At 50.1% G+C, this 18,615-nt stretch overlaps 2 protein-coding genes across 2 annotated transcripts in view; both read left to right on the forward strand.

Annotated features, from left to right (window-relative positions):
- Positions 1 to 3,618, forward strand: part of LOC118155554 (keratin, type II cytoskeletal 6C-like) — a 4,046-nt gene extending 428 nt beyond the window's left edge. Inside the window, exons 1-9 of the mRNA XM_035308879.1 lie at positions 1 to 331; positions 1,020 to 1,234; positions 1,474 to 1,534; positions 1,784 to 1,879; positions 2,043 to 2,207; positions 2,327 to 2,452; positions 2,636 to 2,856; positions 3,148 to 3,182; positions 3,290 to 3,618. The exon at positions 1 to 331 is cut by the window's left edge and continues 428 nt beyond it. Of these exons, the coding sequence (XP_035164770.1) occupies positions 1 to 331; positions 1,020 to 1,234; positions 1,474 to 1,534; positions 1,784 to 1,879; positions 2,043 to 2,207; positions 2,327 to 2,452; positions 2,636 to 2,856; positions 3,148 to 3,182; positions 3,290 to 3,561 (1,522 nt within the window). The 3' untranslated portion in view covers positions 3,562 to 3,618. The remainder of the gene's footprint in view (positions 332 to 1,019; positions 1,235 to 1,473; positions 1,535 to 1,783; positions 1,880 to 2,042; positions 2,208 to 2,326; positions 2,453 to 2,635; positions 2,857 to 3,147; positions 3,183 to 3,289) is intronic.
- Positions 3,619 to 13,822: 10,204 nt separating this feature from the next.
- Positions 13,823 to 18,218, forward strand: LOC118155515 (keratin, type II cytoskeletal 1-like). The gene is made up of 9 exons (XM_035308823.1): positions 13,823 to 13,899; positions 14,061 to 14,247; positions 15,312 to 15,529; positions 16,193 to 16,253; positions 16,559 to 16,654; positions 17,001 to 17,165; positions 17,256 to 17,381; positions 17,682 to 17,902; positions 18,086 to 18,218. The coding sequence occupies exons 1-9, from the start codon at positions 13,823 to 13,825 to the stop codon at positions 18,216 to 18,218; spliced, it is 1,284 nt and encodes a 427-aa protein (XP_035164714.1).
- Positions 18,219 to 18,615: the final 397 nt, after the last annotated feature.

Here is an 18,615-nt window from a genome sequence, read left to right on the forward strand (position 1 = left end):
TGGAGGAATGGGTGGTGGAGGAATGGGTGGTGGAGGAATGGGTGGTGGAGGAATGGGTGGCTTTGGTGGAGGCATGGGTGGTTATGGTGGAGGAATGGGTGGTGGAGGAATGGGTGGCGGAGGAATGGGTGGCTTTGGTGGCCCAGGCTTCGGCATGCATGGCTTCGGTGGCCCTGGTAGAGGTGGCCCTGGCATCCAGCCAGTGCAGGTTGACTCGAGTCTCCTGCAGCCGGTCCATGTTGAGATTGACCCCCAGATCCAGCAAGTCAAAAACCAGGAGAAGGAGCAGATCAAGACTCTTAACAATCAGTTTGCCTCCTTCATTGACAAGGTGAGAGGGTGGGATTGTGACTAACAAGGGTCAACGTTTGGAGGAGCTGTCAAGTTCTGCAGAATGTTTCTCCTTTTTGAGCTAAGCACCAATAGGCTGAGAAGCTTGAGAAGAGCCTTGCTCTTAAGTACTGCTAGGGAAAAGATGAGAATCTCTCTTCCACATGAGATCAAAGCTATATCTTCAGGGCTTTACTCCAACCTGCTGCACCAGGTTCAGCTAATAGGTTGTTCCTGCAAACAGGCTAAATGCCTCCAAACATTTTCTGGTTTCATGCACAAATTTTCACTTCTGCACCTTTCCCTTTCCAAATATCATCCAGTTTATATATTCACTAATGTATTTTTTTTTTCTTTTTTTTTTTTTCTTTTATTTTCTTTTTTTTTTCAAGTATCCATCGTTTTAGTTTAGACTAGAAATCTATACTTTCTAGGCTACCTGCTGTGGGAGAGTATTGCAGCTGGTGCTACACTTAAAAGCTCCTTTGATCTGAGTATGACTTAGAACTTTCCTCCCTTCCTTGACCTCGCAATGTAGTCAACAATGGAACTTTTAAACAAAATGTTAGCTAGCTCTCGTGTCATCACACCATGAAGAACTGGCACCCTTTTCACCAGGTGGACGGGGTGCCCTGTCTGCTGCTGCTGCTCCACATCTGATGGTGGATGCTCCATGTGTTGGCTTTCAGGTGCGCTTCCTGGAGCAGCAGAACAAGGTGCTGTCCACCAAGTGGGAGCTCCTGCAGCAGCAAGGGCCCTCGGGGCCGAGGAAGAACCTGGATGTCCTCTTTGAGAATTACATCCAGAACCTGAGGAGGCAGCTGGACTCGATCCTGGCACAGAGGGGGCAGCTGGAATCAGAGCTGCAGAACATGCAGCAGTATGTTGAGGATTACAAAACCAAGTAAGTGCAGTGCTGGAGTAACACTGAAAGCCGCTTGAGAAGCTGACAGCGATGGTAATCTTTATTTTACAGGTCATCTTTCTTTACGTGTGTACTTCTTGTAGCAATTATGGTCAAAGTTTGCTCAATTTAAATATTTTTTCTGCTTGTATGTCTCTGTGTGTATGTGTTTGTTTTGTTTAGCTTTGCCTTAGGCAGGAAAATTCAGGAAACTCAGCTTATATTTTTACTCTCCATAGGTATGAGGAAGAGATCAACAGGCGCACGGCAGCCGAGAATGAGTTTGTGGTGCTCAAGAAGGTGAGTCACAGGCACTACAAAATGATTTCTTGAATATCAGGCTTTGTCTGTGCTTTGAGGGGATTCCCTCTTGGAAAGGAAAACCAACGGAGATTGTAGGATCCGAGGGTAGCTCCTGGAAGCCTCTTGCTTTTTCCTGCATGGCTGAATAGCACTGTCACAGCTGTTGCCTTCAGCATCGACCAACTTCTGCGGTCCTGAAGGATTTCCAAGAGGAAATGAAACCACTCTCTGTGATCTCTCCTGCAGGATGTGGACACTGCCTACATGACCAAGGTGGAGCTGGAAGCCAAGGTGGGAGCTCTGACTGACGAGATCAACTTCCTGAGGTGCATCTACGAGGAGGTAAGAGCCTGCCCGAGCTGCAGCGAGGTGCGGGGTGAGTCCAGGCAGCGAGGGCAGGCGGGGTGCTGTGGGGCCTGGGAGAATCGCTGGGGCTGCCGGAATGGCTGCTCTGCGCTGCCCTCCTCTCCTGCCACGCTGAGGCTGACTCCTGTGCTGGTTGCAGGAGCTGGCTCAGATGCAGACGATCAGCCGGGACTTGTCTGTGGTGGTGTCGATGGACAACAACCGCCACCTGGACCTGGACAGCATCATTGAGGAGGTCAGGCGCCAGTACGAGCAGATTGCTCAGAACAGCCGGGCTGAAGCTGAGGCTTGGTACCAGAGCCGGGTGAGTTGGCAAGAGCCAAGGCAGCTGGGGCAGTCTCTGCCCCTCCATGGAGCATGGGGGAATGGCTGAGTGCTTGTGAGGTTGTCTCATTGATGGGTTGTTTGTCTCGGTGCTGTCAGTATGAAGAGCTGCAGAGCACAGCTGGCAGGCATGGGGACAGCCTGCGCAACACCAAGATTGAGATCCAGGAGCTGACCAGGAACATCCAGAGGCTGCGGGCAGAAATTGAGAATGTGAAGAAGCAGGTAGGGGTTGTTTGGTGTCTCACTGGATACCGGCTGGGTCACAAATGGTATTGTGTGGGGCAAAAACATTTTCTTCAACTACTGCTGTAGCCTTCATGGTGTTGCCTTTTTTCCTCCACTTGGGGCTTGGGGGCAGGTAGGTGACAAAACGTGACCTGAGAATTTGCTCTTCTTCTTGCTCAGAACCAGCAGCTGCAGGCAGCTATTGCTGAGGCCGAGGAGCGGGGTGAGATGGCTCTGAAGGATGCCAGGCTGAAACTGGAAGAGCTGGAAAGTGCCCTGAGCAAAGACAAGGAGGAGCTGGCTCGCCTGTTGAAGGAGTACCAGGAGCTGCTGAACATCAAGATTGCCCTGGATGTGGAGATTGCCATGTACAGGAAGCTGCTGGAGGGAGAGGAGAACAGGTGAGAAATGCTGTTATCTCAGCCTGACCAAGGTACTGCCTCTCCTTGGTGCAGACTGAGGCTTCATCATTTCTCACAACCCATAAAAGCTTGGTCTCTGATTTACTCTCAGTTTTTCCCAGAGTTTTTTTTTTTTTTTTTTAAAAAAAAAGAACACCACAGGGACTATGTCCCACTCTTATTGACTGCCTTTAGAAGAAGCAGGAAATAAATGAAGTACCTGGGAAACTGCACTGAGCTAAAGTGCTGTCTTGTGTCAGATTGACATCTTGCATTCCTTTCCCTACACAGGCTGTGTGGAGACAATCCAGCCAACGTGAATGTCTGTAAGTACCAGCGCATCCTCTTCTTTGCAGAATGGCTTTTATCCTGGGTTTTGGGAGGATTCCCAGGCTGTCACTTCATGCACAATGACCTTGTCCTTCTCTTGCAGCTGTGGTAGGCAGAACCAGCATTGCTGGAGGCAGAGTTGGTGGCTTTGGTGCCAGCAGTGGCATGGGAGGAGGAGTATGTGCGGTCGGAGGAGGAAGCATCATCGGAGGCAGCTGTGGAGTGGGAGGAGGGATGTACAGCGGTGGCTTCTCCTCTGGCAGTGGAAGAATGTGCAGCTCTGGAGGTGGCAGCTTCGTTACTGGAGGTGGATCCTCCTCCGTCCGGAGATGTGTCACAACCACAACGGTCAAATCTTCAGGTGTAAAATACTGAACCCTGACCTCAGTCCCTCAAAGGAAAGAAGCATTTTCCATCTTCAGCCAGCGGCACAGCCCCTTGCATACAGAACCAGTATCCAGCAAAGAAATGAACTGTTTCCCTCATAACTTCCTTAAATCATTCTGCCTCCTCCCCAGAGGGAGATTTGCAGCAAAACACCACCCTGTTGGCACTGCCTGCCTCCCCTTTGCACTCCACCACTCTGCAGGGATGAAATATTTACAGCCCCACTAGGAAATATTTTCCTTGTGGATACCTGTCACCGGAGAGTTCATCCAAGGGCCCTACCTCCCTTGCTGTGCTGTGCTGGCTGAGCAGGAGTGTGTACGAATCTGCTCTTTCCTTTCACTTCTCAAGGTCTCTTTTTCAATGGCCGTGTTCTCCTTGTGCCTTCTGTGTCCTGCATGTTGCCCACATGCTTGTTTCAGCTGTATCAGAAATTCATGTAAGCAGAAGAAACGTGATAATGTCTCGTAGTTAGATTTAGATTTAGGAGTGGGAAGCAGCTCTCCGGAGCATTTGGCAGCTTTAATATTTTATAGATTCCTTTCCCTCTTCTCCTTCACAGTTGATGTATGCAAGGCCTTATTGCAAATCTTCTGTTACATGAATTTGAATGCATTGTTGCTTTCTACCAATACCCCCTTTCCCCGAGTTCTTTCATTACCAATAAACTGCAGACAGTTGAAAATATGTCTTTGTGTTGTATTATCATTAAGCATTCCTGAGGGGAGTGTCCCGAGGGGCAACACATGTTATTTGCCATAGGAATGGCAAGGCAACAGTGCGGTGTGGGGTCTTTCCTATGGACCAAATCCAGCAGGACATGAGAGGGACTTGCAGGAGGTGGCCCATCCCCAGGAGCTGGCGCACCCCATGGCCCCTGCCTCTGAGCACCCCTGGACCCCCAGGCCATGAAGTTCCCAGCCAAAGGCAGAGGGAGGAAGCTGAACCTTCTTCCTCCTCACAGAGGGCCATGTGGCAGCATCCTGCTCTTCCCCAGCAGACTGTGTCTCCACAGGGCAGGAGAGCCATGGGTGTAACACAGGGAGGTGACACACACATTGAGCACGGCCATTGGGATGTGGTGGTTCGAATGTGGCGGTTTGAACATGGCAGTTGGGTTGGGATGGTGTGAACATGGCAGTTGGGATGTAGGCATTGGAGAAGGGACATTTGAACATGGCCACTGGGATGTGGCAGTTGGACTTTAATAGTTTGAACACGATCTTTGGGACAAAAGAGGGCCAACTAAAAGAAGGTAGATTTAGATTAGATATAAGGAAGAAATTCATCACTCAGAGGGTGCTGAGGCACTGGAACAGGCTGCCCAGAGGAGCTGTGGATGCCCCATCTTGGAAGTGTTCAAGCCCAGGTTGGATGGGGCTTGGAGCAACATAGTCTAGGGGATGGTGTCCCTGCCCATGGCAGGGGGTTGGGATTAGTTGATCTTTAAGGTCCCTTCCAACCCAAACCATTCCATGATTCCATGATCCTTTGGTGGTGCCTGGAGCTCCCACTGCATACGCTGGAGGCCTCCATGGTGGAGGACACGAGCAGTAGACTAGCGGCAGGTGGCCAATGCCCCGGTGAAGGCTGGCTGTCCTCCACCCCAGGGCAGGTCGGATCCCCTGGGGCAGCAGCACCATCTGCCTGATGAGCAGGGCTCTGACACGGCCACCGGCACCTCCTACTTGAGCAGTGGGAATGCCCAAAGGTAGTGTGCAGACACGAATTATGAAGAAAAGCAACGTGAAAGGATGAGACACAGCCCCAAACCTGCTATTATAACTCCAGATCGCCCAGCCGGGTTAGTCATTAGCCCTCCGTAAATTGCATCCCATTGCACCCGAATTAATTTGATTAATGCTTGGCTGGATTCTTCTCCAGCATCAGGAGGAGGGAGAGCTGGACCAGTCGGTGAATCAGCCTTGACTGTGCTGCTGTGAGTGTGTTGTCCTGCTGCAGGATGGCGTCTGGCAGACAAAAGGACAGAAGTGGAGCGGAGCTTTAATCTGGAGTCCTTGCCATCCAAATAAAAAAAAGGAAATGAGGAAGAAAGAATGGCTCTCATCTGAACTAGTTTTGCTTTCATGTTGTTTGCTCCTTTTCCAAAATATTCTTTCTGTTGGCACACCTGATTTAACCTGATGTTTGCACCAGGTGATAATATATTCTCTTGTTTGTATAGTCAGTGACATTTCTGATTCTGAAAATTTGTAGGTTGGGGTGGAAAGATCAAGAAGACATCTCCTACTTTCCCCCCTGGTGAAAAGCCCAAGGACAGGTATGGACCGAGACGGCGCAAAGCCTTGCAGTGTTCTTGGGGACTTCTGTCAGAGAGAGCACAGGTCTCCAACGTGCTGAAACGGGGGAGCCCACGGCTCGGCTGTGCCCCAGACCTGCTGGCTCCATGCGCTTTGGCTCCAGCTGCAGGCTCGGTCCCGCAGGAAGCTGCAAACTCCTGCGAGGTCCCTGAGTTCTTCCTGGAGAGGGGCCAGGCTGAAACGCGGAGGTGACAGAGTTTATCGTTCCCATCTGCTGGGATGTTTCCCATCTGCTGGGAGTTTATCATTCCCAGCCCGGTGACTGGGCTTCCCTGCGTTTGCTCCGTGGGGCACTGTGATTGTCGCGGGCTCCAATTTAAGAGCAGATCCGTATTTGCAGTGAAGGGGGTTGTTTGGTTTGAGATAAGTGAACTCACTTGTGAAACAGCCTCAACCTCACTGAGCAATGATTTTGCTTCAATTATTAACATATTTTTATTTTTTTCTGGGGACAAGATGTTGCCATTTTGGGAAAAAAGGATAAAAGTATACAGAATTGTTTGGGGGAGGGTTATTTGTAAGGCTTTCTGCAAGGACATGTACTTCTGTGCCCCCAGGAACATCCTGTGGGCTCTGCCTAGTGCTCACAAGAACCCGCCTGCATTTTTGGGTAATTTTTTCACTTGCAAAGACTGGCATTAAATGCGAGATGGCAAATGTCCCATTCCTAGGGTTTCCTACTGAGTCTCCATCACCCAGTCCAGGTAACCTGGCGCTGGCAGACACAGGTTGCTGGCCCTCCCAGTATCCAACTAGCTCAGTCCAAGATCACTGGTGGTGGGTGCCTTGCGACTCAGGGGACAACTGGACATGGGTTGTGGGACCCCGAGCCCTCCTCCAATGCCGGGGCATCAGGGGTGTCAGGGGTGTCAGAACCTGCTGAGGGTGAAGATAGCCCCGGACACTGGGACGGCCGCAGGCAGGGGAAGGGAACGAGTGTGGGTTGGTGTCTGTCGCGTTACCCAGCCCAGGGTGGGAGTTCTCTGCATTGGGACTTGGAAAGAAAACAATAGGTGCCATGTTTTATGAGCTTATTGAGGAATGAATTCAAGTGGCATTATATTGGCTGTAATTAGAGCTGTAATGAGTTTTTAATTGTCGCTAATCGTGTTTATGATGGGAGGGCCTCAGGAGCTACCAGGGCTGCTTCCCTTGGGTTGGTCACTGAGCAAATACGGGGAGGACTCACACACATTGCATTGGATGGGACAGTGAACAGCTGGTGAGCAGGCAGCATTTGCTTTTATGAGGGACTCTGCTTTGTGAAAAGGATGGGATCATTGTCTCCTGGGGTAATCTGCCTCCTCATCCTTGATGCTGTATTTACGTGGCTCATGTCTCCTGAGCAGCAGAAGTCCCTCAGAGTCCTGGAGGATGAGATGTTCAGGGCAGAGCTGAAGTACAGGGAGGTTATATGGGGCTGAAGGCAGAAGCCAGCATCCTTCAGTCCCTTATCTCCTCTTGGAACAGGAATGGCAGCACCCCCAGCTCACTCACCTTCAGCTCTACTTGTCCAGGTTTGAAAGTAGCTCAAATAGCAGAAAACCTCAGCTGACCTCTGTACGTGCTCCATCATCCATCAAGTATCTGGCCTTGGGAGGAGACAGGAGGGAATTTTTATTTACTGAACTTCTGGCAACCGCATCACCTGTGCCTGGTGCTGCCAGCAACCCTTCCACCCTTCCTCCTCTTCTTCCTCACACTGGCTTGGATTCTGGTGCTTCTGTGCCCTTTGTCTTGCTCCCAGGCTCACCCTGGGGGCTGGCTGATGTTCCTTTAGGTTTGCGCTCATGACCCCACCGCCCACATTTTCTGACCATCTCTATTGCTACTTGAGCACCCTGGCATGCTGTGGCACAACGATGCCCACTGTTAACCACGGGCTGAAGCCAACCCATGCCTCCCGTGGCAATGCGTACTGATGACAACAGTGGCAACACGGTCACCGGGTGCCAGCAGAGGGCTCGCAGCCTGCACAGGGACACACACACCCCATGTGTGTGAACTGCGCTCGCACACCTGAGCTTGCTCTCGTCCTCCGGGTTGATGACAAATTGGCTGCCCTGCAAATTATGGGCCAGGCTGAGAGGCAAACTTCAGGTTGTTTAGAAAAACACTACCTAAAGGGAGGACTGCCTGCATGGTGCTTTGCTCCCGGCTGACAGATGGATGAAAGGACAAGTGAGGCATTGCATTGCCAATAAATAACCACGTTTGTGACAGGTCTGTCTGAGCTGCTGATCCTCGGCCTTGCCTCATCTTTAGAGGGCTTGACGCGTGTCCAGATTCAGCTGGGTCTTTATCCCAGGCACAGACCTTGCTCTGGTCCTGGGGGTCCCCAGAGCAGCCCGCCTCCCTCCTCCCCCAAAAAGCACTCTCTGAAGTTCCTCCAGTAAGGCATTTGTGTTGTTTGCACCTCCACAGATGCTGGAAACCTGCTGGAGCAGAGGCTGGGCTGGCAGCCAAGGAGCCAAGCCCATCAGCTGGCCTGGATCGCTCCCCTCTCGCCTCTCCAGTCAAGCCCAGCTCCTTGCAGACATAGGAAAGGGAATGAAGGGCCCCTCGTGGCAGGTATTTCTCCTGTGATGGAGGGATGGCAGTGTTAGAGGTTCTCAGCTGGGAGGGTGCTTTGGTTGTATGGCAAATTTCTGGTGAAAAGGTTGTTTGCTGGGAAAAGCGAGGCCAGATCCCCGCTGCCACCTCTGCTGCCATGCACAAAGTCACCGTGGTCCAAGGTTTCCTGGTGCCCCGCAGCCTCAGTGTCAAACCCAAGGCTCGGAAGGTGCCGATGCTGGGGAAGGAGAAAATTGAGACCTCAGCAAAACCCTTGCTTCCTGTCGGCAAGGTGGGAGCCATGACTTTTCCCTTGTGAAGCCTTGTGGTGGGCTGTGGCAGCCCACGGCAGGTCACCAGGTTCTTTTTTCTGGGCCGGAGGGTTATTTCGTGGTGGGGCTGTGATGGGTGGTAGCACCAGGCTACCAGGGTATCGGCAGTAAGTGCAGTGGGGTGCTTCAGGCCCGGGGCATCCTGTGGCCGTGCTGAGGGCTCGGTTAATTGCACTGAGCTGTACAATTCATGGCTCTGAGAGGATTTCAAAGCAGAGACTGTGGCAGGTGCCACTAGAGGGCTCAGAAAAGACCTTAAGTGTGTTTTAGAAAACATACAGGTGCACACACATCTCAGTTACTCCTTACTGCCCAGAGTCAGCTGCCCATCTCCCTGCAACATGCCAGAGAGAGCCAAAACGGCTGGGGCTCGAGAGGTGAACCGTTCAGTGACAACGTGTGAATGGAGAAAAAAGCAGGAGAGGATGCTTCCTGGGAAGCTCCTCTTGATAAAGGACAGCTCTGAGCAGCAGCTCAGCATGGCAAGATTATACAAAATAGTGACAAATCAGACAAAATGCCTTTAGAGCTGGGCATCACAAGGTACTTACACTATGTGACTTTTTGATGGAACCTTCCCTTGCTGGGCATAGGTCTAGTCTAAGAAGAACCAAAATTCTGACACTTGGTGTTGTTTCACCTGTTCTCCACCTGTGTTGTTGTCCTGTGGGTGCTGTTATTGTTCCCGCAGAGCTAATGACAGCAATTGAGGTTCCAATAACTCAAAAGAGTGATTTACTCAGTTGATCAAAGTCTGACCTTGATTAGACTAATTATCAGCTGTAACCACTGGGGAGGCCAGGCATGATGGTGTGGGTGTGTGGTGACCTTCCCAGCTGTAATGACACTCCACAAAATGAAGGCAGTGCTGGGACCCACTTCTTTTACTGGCTGCTAATCATGTTGTTTACTGGATTCTGAACATCTGCCAGAATTATTTCCAGCTGTTTCAACTTCCTACTGGGGTGGGAAGGATGTTATTAAAATTGCCCCCATCACAAGCAGTGCCTTTGGGTGCTTGCTGTGACTCTTTTAGTGTGTTCTATCTATTTGCTCTCTGACCAGGAGAGCTGTTGATCCCCCACCTAGCTTGGCAGGACAGGTTCACTGAGCAGGTTTCCAGCATTTCCTCGGTTTCCTTGGATTTTGTGAGTCCTGTTGGGCATGGTGTGGGGTCACAGCTCAGACTGGGGAGCTGCTGGCAGCCAGCCCCAAGAGCTTGGGCTCCTGGGGGGCTGTGACTCCTGGGGAGCTGCGACTCCTGGGGAGTCACTCCTGTGTGTGCTGAGCTCCAGCAGCTCCCTCTCCTTACCCCTATTGCAGATCCAGACCATGAAGTTGCCCTTATCTTTTTCCTTTGTTTGTGCCTTTTACATTGATATTTTCCTGTGGAGGAGCAGCTGCACATGGAAAGAAGTCATGTTTTCTCATGGCACCTGGCATATTTAATCTAGAATTCAACCCAGTTTTCTCCTCATGCTCATTTTTCATTATTTATTTGTTTATTTTTAATTTTATTTATTCTGCAGCTCATCTCTATTTCTCCTGAAACCCTTCGGAGATTTCATCTCTGTGTGGCTCCAGCACAGCATGCCCCAGCTCCAGGGCATCAGAGCGGCCCTGTGCTACCTCCTCACGAGTGCAGCTGCATAAAATAAAGTAAGGAAAGCAACAGACCTCTGTCTCATTCACTCACTGCAGTTAGTAACAACAATAGAAAAATTACTTCATTATTTTCACACATTGTGTTAAATTGGTACTTTCATATTCTTCTAGGGGAAGTTAGAGATTAAGAGATATTATGATTAGTATTTTCTGAATAGATCATTTAATATTATAGGTGGTTAAAATTAAGTTATAGACTTGTTTACCTTCCTGTTACCCTGGAATAATTAGCCATTAGTCACTTGTTAACGGGTTTGCAAGGCGAAGCGATGCTGCATGTGTACCAGAATACCTGCTGGTCCAGACCTGAGGCTAAAAGGGAGCCCTAGCACTGCCCACCCTGTGCAAAGTGGATCCTGCAGGTGAGAGGAGGCAGGGAAGTGGCACGGAGAGGCCCCATCCTGCAGAACTTTGGCTTTCTTGGAGCTGTGCACCGTCTCTGAAGCCACGGGGAGGGATGATGCTCCCAGAGCCCTTGGCCTGGCTGCCACTGTCCTTGTGAGCCGAGCGTTGGTTCCAGCTTCCTACAGGCTGGTCCCCTGGTGTCTTGGTCTCCACCCAATCCCATTTTCTGGCCTTATTCAGCCCAAAAGGCAACTGCCCACGTCTCAGCAGAGATGTAGGGCTGTCCCTGAGATGCCGTGGTCCCCAGGTTGCTTCTGTACATCCGCACCACGGAGCAGCTCCCAGTGGGGAGGCTGACAGCAGGCATGGTGCCTGGTTCCTGCCCATCTGCCCACCGAGCTTGCACTGATGGGGTACATCGCTGACCCACCATGGTTCTGCACAATGGAACCAGTGTGTTTCCACAAAGCGCTTCTGTTTACTGAGGCAAATGAGCGTTTCCCCCCCCAAAAAAACATTCCCAGCCTGCAGGACCTGGTGCCAACCTCCGTCAGTCTCAAAGCCCTTCCACCTTTGTGGGCACCCAGACCTCTCCAACATTCCTCTCCACGTAGTTTCGAAGCCTTGGTGTGCTGGGCTGGCAATTCAATTCCCCTGGCTCTGCACATGCCCTGATGTGGGGCCCTTTCGCTCCTCCTCCTCCTCTTCCTCCCTTCCAGCCTCTTCGTGGCCATCATCAGTGCTGGCAATGGAAGGTGGGGGAAAATGAAAGTCTGTGGAATAACAGGCATTTTTATAGGTGTGCCTACGCAACGCCAGTGCCATTTCCTGGGTGTCCGAGGGCCCTGCTTATGCAGGTATTTAGGCAATCAGTGATCAAGATCTGCAATTTCAATCCTGTGTATGCACGTCTATCTCTTCCATCTGCACCACTATTAAATTTAAGTACTGTATTTATTAATGGACTACTGTACCATGCTGCTGTGTGTCCAGTGGCTGCCGATTTCCTTGCAGTGCTCATCGGACATGGCTTGTAAAGGGCATTGGTTTGTGTCCCCAGGTGACCAGAAGATCTTGCACATTTTTCTTCCCTGCCCTACTTTGGTAATTTAAGCTTTTTATTTTAGGTGGATTAAATGGTCGCGTGCAAGTGTAGATCCATTTCCTTGAGCATGAGAAGCAGCCTAAGTGGTAAATTGGACACCTTTTGGATACCATTTTAATTTGCTTCAACCCCCCACCAAAGAACCAGGGGGACTTGTGTGGCCCCTAAAGGACCCCACTCCCTGACAGACTTGGCGTTGACCACCCCCATGGGAAGGACGTGTTGAGCCTGTGATCCTTGTGGTGCATGTGTGGTGGGACTTCTCCTGCTGTTTCTTTTTGGCCCACGTGTGCCTTGCTGTTTCCTGTGAAGTGTCAGAGCTACTCGGAGGCGTCTGAGAGTGATGCCAACTGGCTGCAGGGCATCAGGAGGCATCTCCTTCCTCCGCAGGATGCACGAGCATCTCTGAGCCTGGATGCATCACTGCTTCTGCAGCCAGCTCAGCAGGTCCAGGCGTGGCTGGGGCCACTGTGCCAAGGTTGATTTGTGCCAAGGCTGGTTTGTGCTGAGGCTGAGATGTGCTGAGGCTGAGCAATGCCGAGGCTGAGCCATTTTGAGGCCATGCAGTGCTGGGGCTGGGCTGTACCAGCGCTGGTCCCAGCAGCAGCCCAGTTTACATGGCACACAGGGCAGGATGGCCGCTCCTCCTGTGGGGTTTGCGGGATGCCAGTGCCTTGGAGAGCAGCGCAGAGCTTCTGCGTGCTCCAGCAGCCGCATGGTTTGCTTAGTGCGGGGAACTGGTATATGAGTTTAGGGCACTGGTTCTGTGTGGGCACTGTTTTTTTGTGCAGCCTGGGCTACCATCAGCCATTCCTGGTATAAGTCTATAAGAGACCAAATTCTGCAGGGAAAAATGATAGTTCTCATCTGTCTGTATGGAAAGCACTGTGTTTCTGGGCAAAGGCATTTGTTAGGCAGGGCATCCCCAAACCCACCTGTTTGTAGGTACATCAGCTATCCCTACAAACCTCCCATCTGTGGGGTTCTGAGGCTCTTCCCAAGGGTGAGGACTGTGAAGCCCTGGCCATGTAACCTGTGCACCTGGGGGGCTCAGTCCAGCACCCTTGGGAGGAAGTGCATCCTCTTGAGGTGCAGCCCAGCACATCCGAAAGCTGTGCGAAGGACCAGGGAGAGGAGCTTGCCCCATGGAAATTGTTCCACTGGTGCTTCTGGGGATGCTGCATTGGATTTTGGTCACTTTTCTGAGACATTAGTCAAGGCTGGAGGCTTTCAGTGGTGTCAGCAGCAGGACGCAGCCTGCTTTGTGTAGCACATAATTTGGGTGATGGTGCAAGGCAAGGTGGGTCGCCCCCAGCCCAAGTCACTATGAGGACAATGCCAAGACCTAACGTCTCATAAAATGAAATGCCCAAAGCGGTGGGGAAATTCAAGAGAGGACAAACCATGGTAATGCATATGGATAACTGTGTGAGTTGTAATTAATGATGGAGGGCAGGCTAATGAGATAAGGAAATCTCATCTGAGCAAAGCTCATGAGTCAAGCAGGATTTGGAGAGTTTCATAATTCCTCCATTGGTGTGTGGTGTTTACTCCGTCCCCTATTCAAGCACCCATTAATTGCTGCCTGATGAACCAATCCAATAACAATATTAACAGACCTGCTAATTACCACGGAATGGAGGCTAAGTCCTTCCGATCATATAAAGGAGAACTTCTGTCACCCCCGGCAGAGGAGCTGAGGATCCTTCACTCGTTTCTCCTCCCATTTTGCACCGTCCCCATCTGCTCTCTCGTTTTGTCCTAACACTCCGAAAGCAACGCGATGAGCCACCAGTTCTCCAGATTTGGGGACGGGTACTTCAGCTCTTCTTCTGCTCATTGTGGCACACTGGGGAGTGGGAGAAGTGCGGCTGCCATGAGCCATTGGGAAGGCAACAGAGGAGAAGAGAGATGGGGTGGTTACGGGTATGGGTATGGCAGCAGGAGTCTCCACAGCCTTGGAGGGTTTAGGAACATTTCTACTGGTGGAGGCTATGGAGAAGAAGTAGGCTATGGCAGGTGCTTGGGGTTTGGCGGTGGGAGATATTTTGATAGGGGCTTTGGAAGAAGGGGGTGTTTTGTGGGAGATTTTCACGGTGGTGGTAGTGTGTTTGGAGGAGGTCCAGGCGGAGGGGCACGTGGTGGATGTCTTGGCCTTGCCTTTAGCGAGCAAAGGGCTGGACGGGGCTTTGGACATGCTGGTGTCAGCAGAGGCATCGAGGAGGTCCACGTCAACACCAGCTTGCTGAGGCCGATACAAGTACAAGTTGACCCTGAGTTCCAGAGAATGCGGTCAGATGAGAAAGAGCAGATTAAGACTCTCAACAACAAATTTGCATCGTTCATCGATAAGGTGAGTCCCTGTTCTTTCTGCGCTTCTTACCAGGAGGGGGGAATAGCAGGGGTGTTTCAGTGCCTGTGTGAGACATGGGGACACACCTGATTTGGGTATCTGATCCCCCTTTACATTGCACCCTCTGCCCCAAAAATCTCAGCATTGGCTGGATTCCCTTATACTGGTGTGAAGGTACTAATAGTTTGCTATAAACGCTGCTGCGTGAATCACATTTAGCCCTGGGATAAGTATCTCTGAGTCGTCTTTTGTGGCAAGACAATAACAAACTGCTGGGATGTCACTGACATCGTAACTCATTTCCCTTTAGAGGAAAAGGGTATGTACATGGCTAGTCGTGTCCTGGGGCCTGAAAATTGTTTGTGCTATCGAGAAGAATGGGTGGTGGACTTGGACATCCTTGGTATGTTCTGTTTCTTTTTCCCAAGCAAAGCAAAATTCACATTTCTACCAACCATGAAGCAGAAAGTGACTTTTTTGCTTGGAGACCTGAGCCTCTTCCCAGTGGCTGGTGGCTCCCACATTGTTCTTTACCTTTATCTGTGTTATGCCCAATGCTTCTGCCTCTACGTGCAGTCTTATCTTCCTAGCTATTCCTACTCACAGTCATGGGAGCAAAACAACCAGAAAAACACTTCCACCCACATGGACCTGGCATGTGCCTCTGTTTGGGTGTTCACATGTGTCTCTTCATGGTGTGGAAGCTGGTGTTATTTGTCCCACGTGAAGACATAAGGGCATCTTGTATCACCTTGCAGAAATTTGTTGGTTACACCCAGCTATTTTAAGCATGCTTAGTGCTGAAAAAATGGGAGCACCTTTGACTCTTTTTTTTTTGGAACCTTCTGGATGTCAGCTCCCAGCTTACAACCTTGTTCACCGTCCCTGCTGAAGAGATGCTGTCCCTTTAGTTTTCCAAAAATGCCAGCTCTGCATGGTATAGGTCTTTCTGACCCCTTTCTCTAAGGCAAGGGATATTTATGGAGCAGTATTGTGTGGTCTGGGAAGGGGTTGGCTCTTCTCACCCATATGCTGCTGCCATGCTCCTCTGCTTTGCCTTCCAGGTTCAATGTCTTGAGCGGCAGAACCAGGCCCTGATGACCAAGTGGGAACTTCTGCAGCGGCAGAGCTCCCACCCAGAGGAGAGCAGAAACATCACCACGTTCTTCCAGTCGTACATCAGCAACCTGCAGAGGCAGCTGGAGACGCTCCAGAGCCAGAAGGAGCAGCTGGATCCAGAAGCCTATAATATGCTTCAGCTCGTTGAAGATTACAAAAAGAGGTGAATAATCTCAAGACTGGGAAAAGGCAGATTATAGAGCTGGGATTTTCCAAAGCAGTGATAACCATGCTCTGGGATGGCATGGCTTAGCTTCTTGCCTTCAGCCGTTTTGTAGCTGTTGTAGCACTGCTCTGTGGCAGGTTCACTGTGGGATGCTGAAGCTGGAAGAACAAAGCGGATCTGATGGGGGTAGAACCCAGTGCAGTGAAAGGAAAAATCTGTGGATTTATCCTTTTGGTCCTCCTTCATGCCCTGCCTCCCCCAGGCAGCGAGCAGCCCTGGGTTCCTCACCCCTGCTTCCCTGGCAGGGGTTTGGTAAACCTGGAGGCAGGGGGAGGAGGGACAGAGCTGAGCAGGGGGCAAGTCAAGAAGAGTTGCTTCTTCTGGCTCAGTGGCACCCAAGAGACGTAACACTTGTCTACACGAAACAAGTTCAGAGTCATGAGGGCCTTGTAGCTGATTTATAGCATGTTCTGTCTGCTGATGTAGCTTATGCCTTTGCAGAGGGTTTGCCATTGGATTTGCAGCTGCCAGAAATTAAATGAAGTTACATGAAAGCATGACACATTCACTGTCTGGGAGATTCCCTTTGCTTTCTGAGCCACCTGACTGAAAAATTAAGACAGGCAATGAGCTACATATTTCTTTTCTCTGCTGCAACAGATTCGAGGATGAAATCAACAAGCGCACATCCAAGGAAGAGGAGTTTGTGGAGCTTAAAAAGGTGAAGTAATGTGGGACACTGAGTTAACTCAAAGCCTCAGAAATAAAACAGCCAATGGATGGTTGCTGAAGTTTGTGAAAGTCGGAGTTTTGCTTAACTGAACTCCTTGAACTGGAGTAATATAAAACCTGATATTTTCACTGCAAGCAGGGAGAGAAATTTTCAAATGAAAGCTGAGATTCTCAGGCTATTATCTGACTCCGGGAATGAAGGATTAATTAAATACTTTCAAGTCTTGCAAGAATTGCATTTCAGTGGAGAGTTTGCCATCAAATACACATACGAGTCTGTGGTTTTCCTTGCAGGAGCTGGACAGTGCCTACATGGGGAAGATGGAGTTTGAAGTTCGGGTGGAAATACTGAAGCAGGAGCTTGAGTTCCTCAGATGCTTGCATGATGCTGTGAGTGTGCCTCTGGTTAAAAACTTCCCCTCGGGTCAGGAAGCAGACGCATCTTTGAAGGTTCCAGGAAAATTCCCCTTTGTGTGTAGGGTGGTGTTGCAGAGTCGATCATCCTTGGCCTTGCATCTAATAAAACTGCTTTTTATCTGTGAGTGAGGAGGGGGGCTGGTGTGTCATGAAGGCTGGAAGAGACACTTGACAATTACAGATGGTGGTGTAGTGATAGGACCTGGAGCATGCAGAGGAACTCCGGTGGTAACTGTCCCGAGGTCCCATTTCATTCCTCCTATCAGGGCCTGAACTGCTCAGCTGGGTGTTGAAATCCCAAATCTTGTTTTCCTTACAGGAGCTGTCCCAGCTGCAAACAGTAGCTGGCAACACCAATGTTGTTCTGTCCATGGACAACAACAGGGAGCTGAACATGGACGGCGCTGTTGAGGAAGTCAGGCAGGAGTACGAGGCAATTGCTCAGAAAAGCAAAGCTGAAGTAGATGCCATGTACCGAGGCAGGGTGAGTAGGAATCACTGAGGCAGGGGGGCCTGGCTTGGAGTTCCTTGTCCCAGAAACCAAAAATTCTGTTCTCTTCTTGCTGCACATCAGTACCAGGACCTTCAGAACATGTGGGTAAATCAACGGGAGCAACTGAGGAACAGTTACCAGGAAATTCAGGAACTTACCAGGCAGATCCAAAGACTCCAACCGGAAATTGAAATCTTAAGGAAAAAGGTAAAGCTGATACTTTCGAACAAGACTAAACTGTTTAGGTCATTCTTACACAGGGACTAAGCGCAGCATGCCCTGCACTCAGCTCAATGCAGCCTGTCCTTTGGAGGTAAACCTAGAGATGATATTTGCTCTTCAAAATGAAGCAGATTTAGATTTTGGGTGTCTACACCAGGTTGTAATTTGAGTTGATTAACTCAGTCAGGTGTTTTATCTTTTGAGCTCTGTTGTTGAGGTGGGAGAGCTGGAAAATCCCTGTTCTGGTGGAGGGCTATGGATGCATTCTGTCTGTGCCCTCTGCAGAACACTGGCCATGAAGAAGCCATTAAGGATGCTGAGCAGCGTGGGAGCTCTGCCGTCAGAGACGGCCAGAAAAAGCTTCAGGATCTGGAGAATGCCCTGCAGCAGGCCAAAGATGACCTGGCTCGAATTCTTCATGATTATCAGGAGCTCCTGAATGTGAAATTGGCCCTAGATATTGAAATTGCCATGTACAGGTCACTGCTCGAGGAGGAGGAGACCAGGTAGGTACAGGCTATTCCCCCTGGGTGGGAGCAGCTGTGCTGTGCACTCTGTCCCATCCTCTCACCCATCACTTAGAATTGCTGCCTTGAAGGGGCAAGATTTTTCACTGGCCTATTGATAGAGCCTAGGTGTACTTTTATATTTATTGGCTGCATTGTCTCAATGCTGCTTTTCATCCACAGGATAGAAGAAGGCGCACCAGCCACGATCTGTGAGTATCTCGAGGTTTTGCTTTGCTTTCTTAAGGGCACTGTTACCATTCCGCTGTCAGCAGCACCTAACACCCAGCACCAGAACAACCCCGTGAACGTCTAGATTAGTTTCCTAGGAAAACAACGTAAATGGTACTCCCTTCTGAGAGGGTGTGTGCATACATGTGTATACGCATTTATATGCTAATGTATGTGTCAATCTTGATCTAAATTTTGAACTTAATTAAATTGAACCAGATGACTAGGAAGTGGGAAATATATCAGTCAGAATGTCCGTATGGTGCCTGTCAGAACTAAATGAAAAAGAAAGAGTCCTCAAATCTATGGAAGTAGAAACTAGAGAGACTGACCAGTGCTTTCCTTCCTAAAAGAAAAGGCTGCACTGTATGTTCACGTGCAGGGTAAGACACAGATCATGTAAAACATAAGCTGGTCAAGCTGTAAGACCCAGAACCAGATGAGGCAAAATTTCATTACTATATTGATAAACAAAGAATCTT

Source organism: Oxyura jamaicensis, chromosome 33 (genome assembly GCF_011077185.1).
Source record: "Oxyura jamaicensis isolate SHBP4307 breed ruddy duck chromosome 33, BPBGC_Ojam_1.0, whole genome shotgun sequence".
Lineage (NCBI taxonomy): Eukaryota > Metazoa > Chordata > Aves > Anseriformes > Anatidae > Oxyura > Oxyura jamaicensis.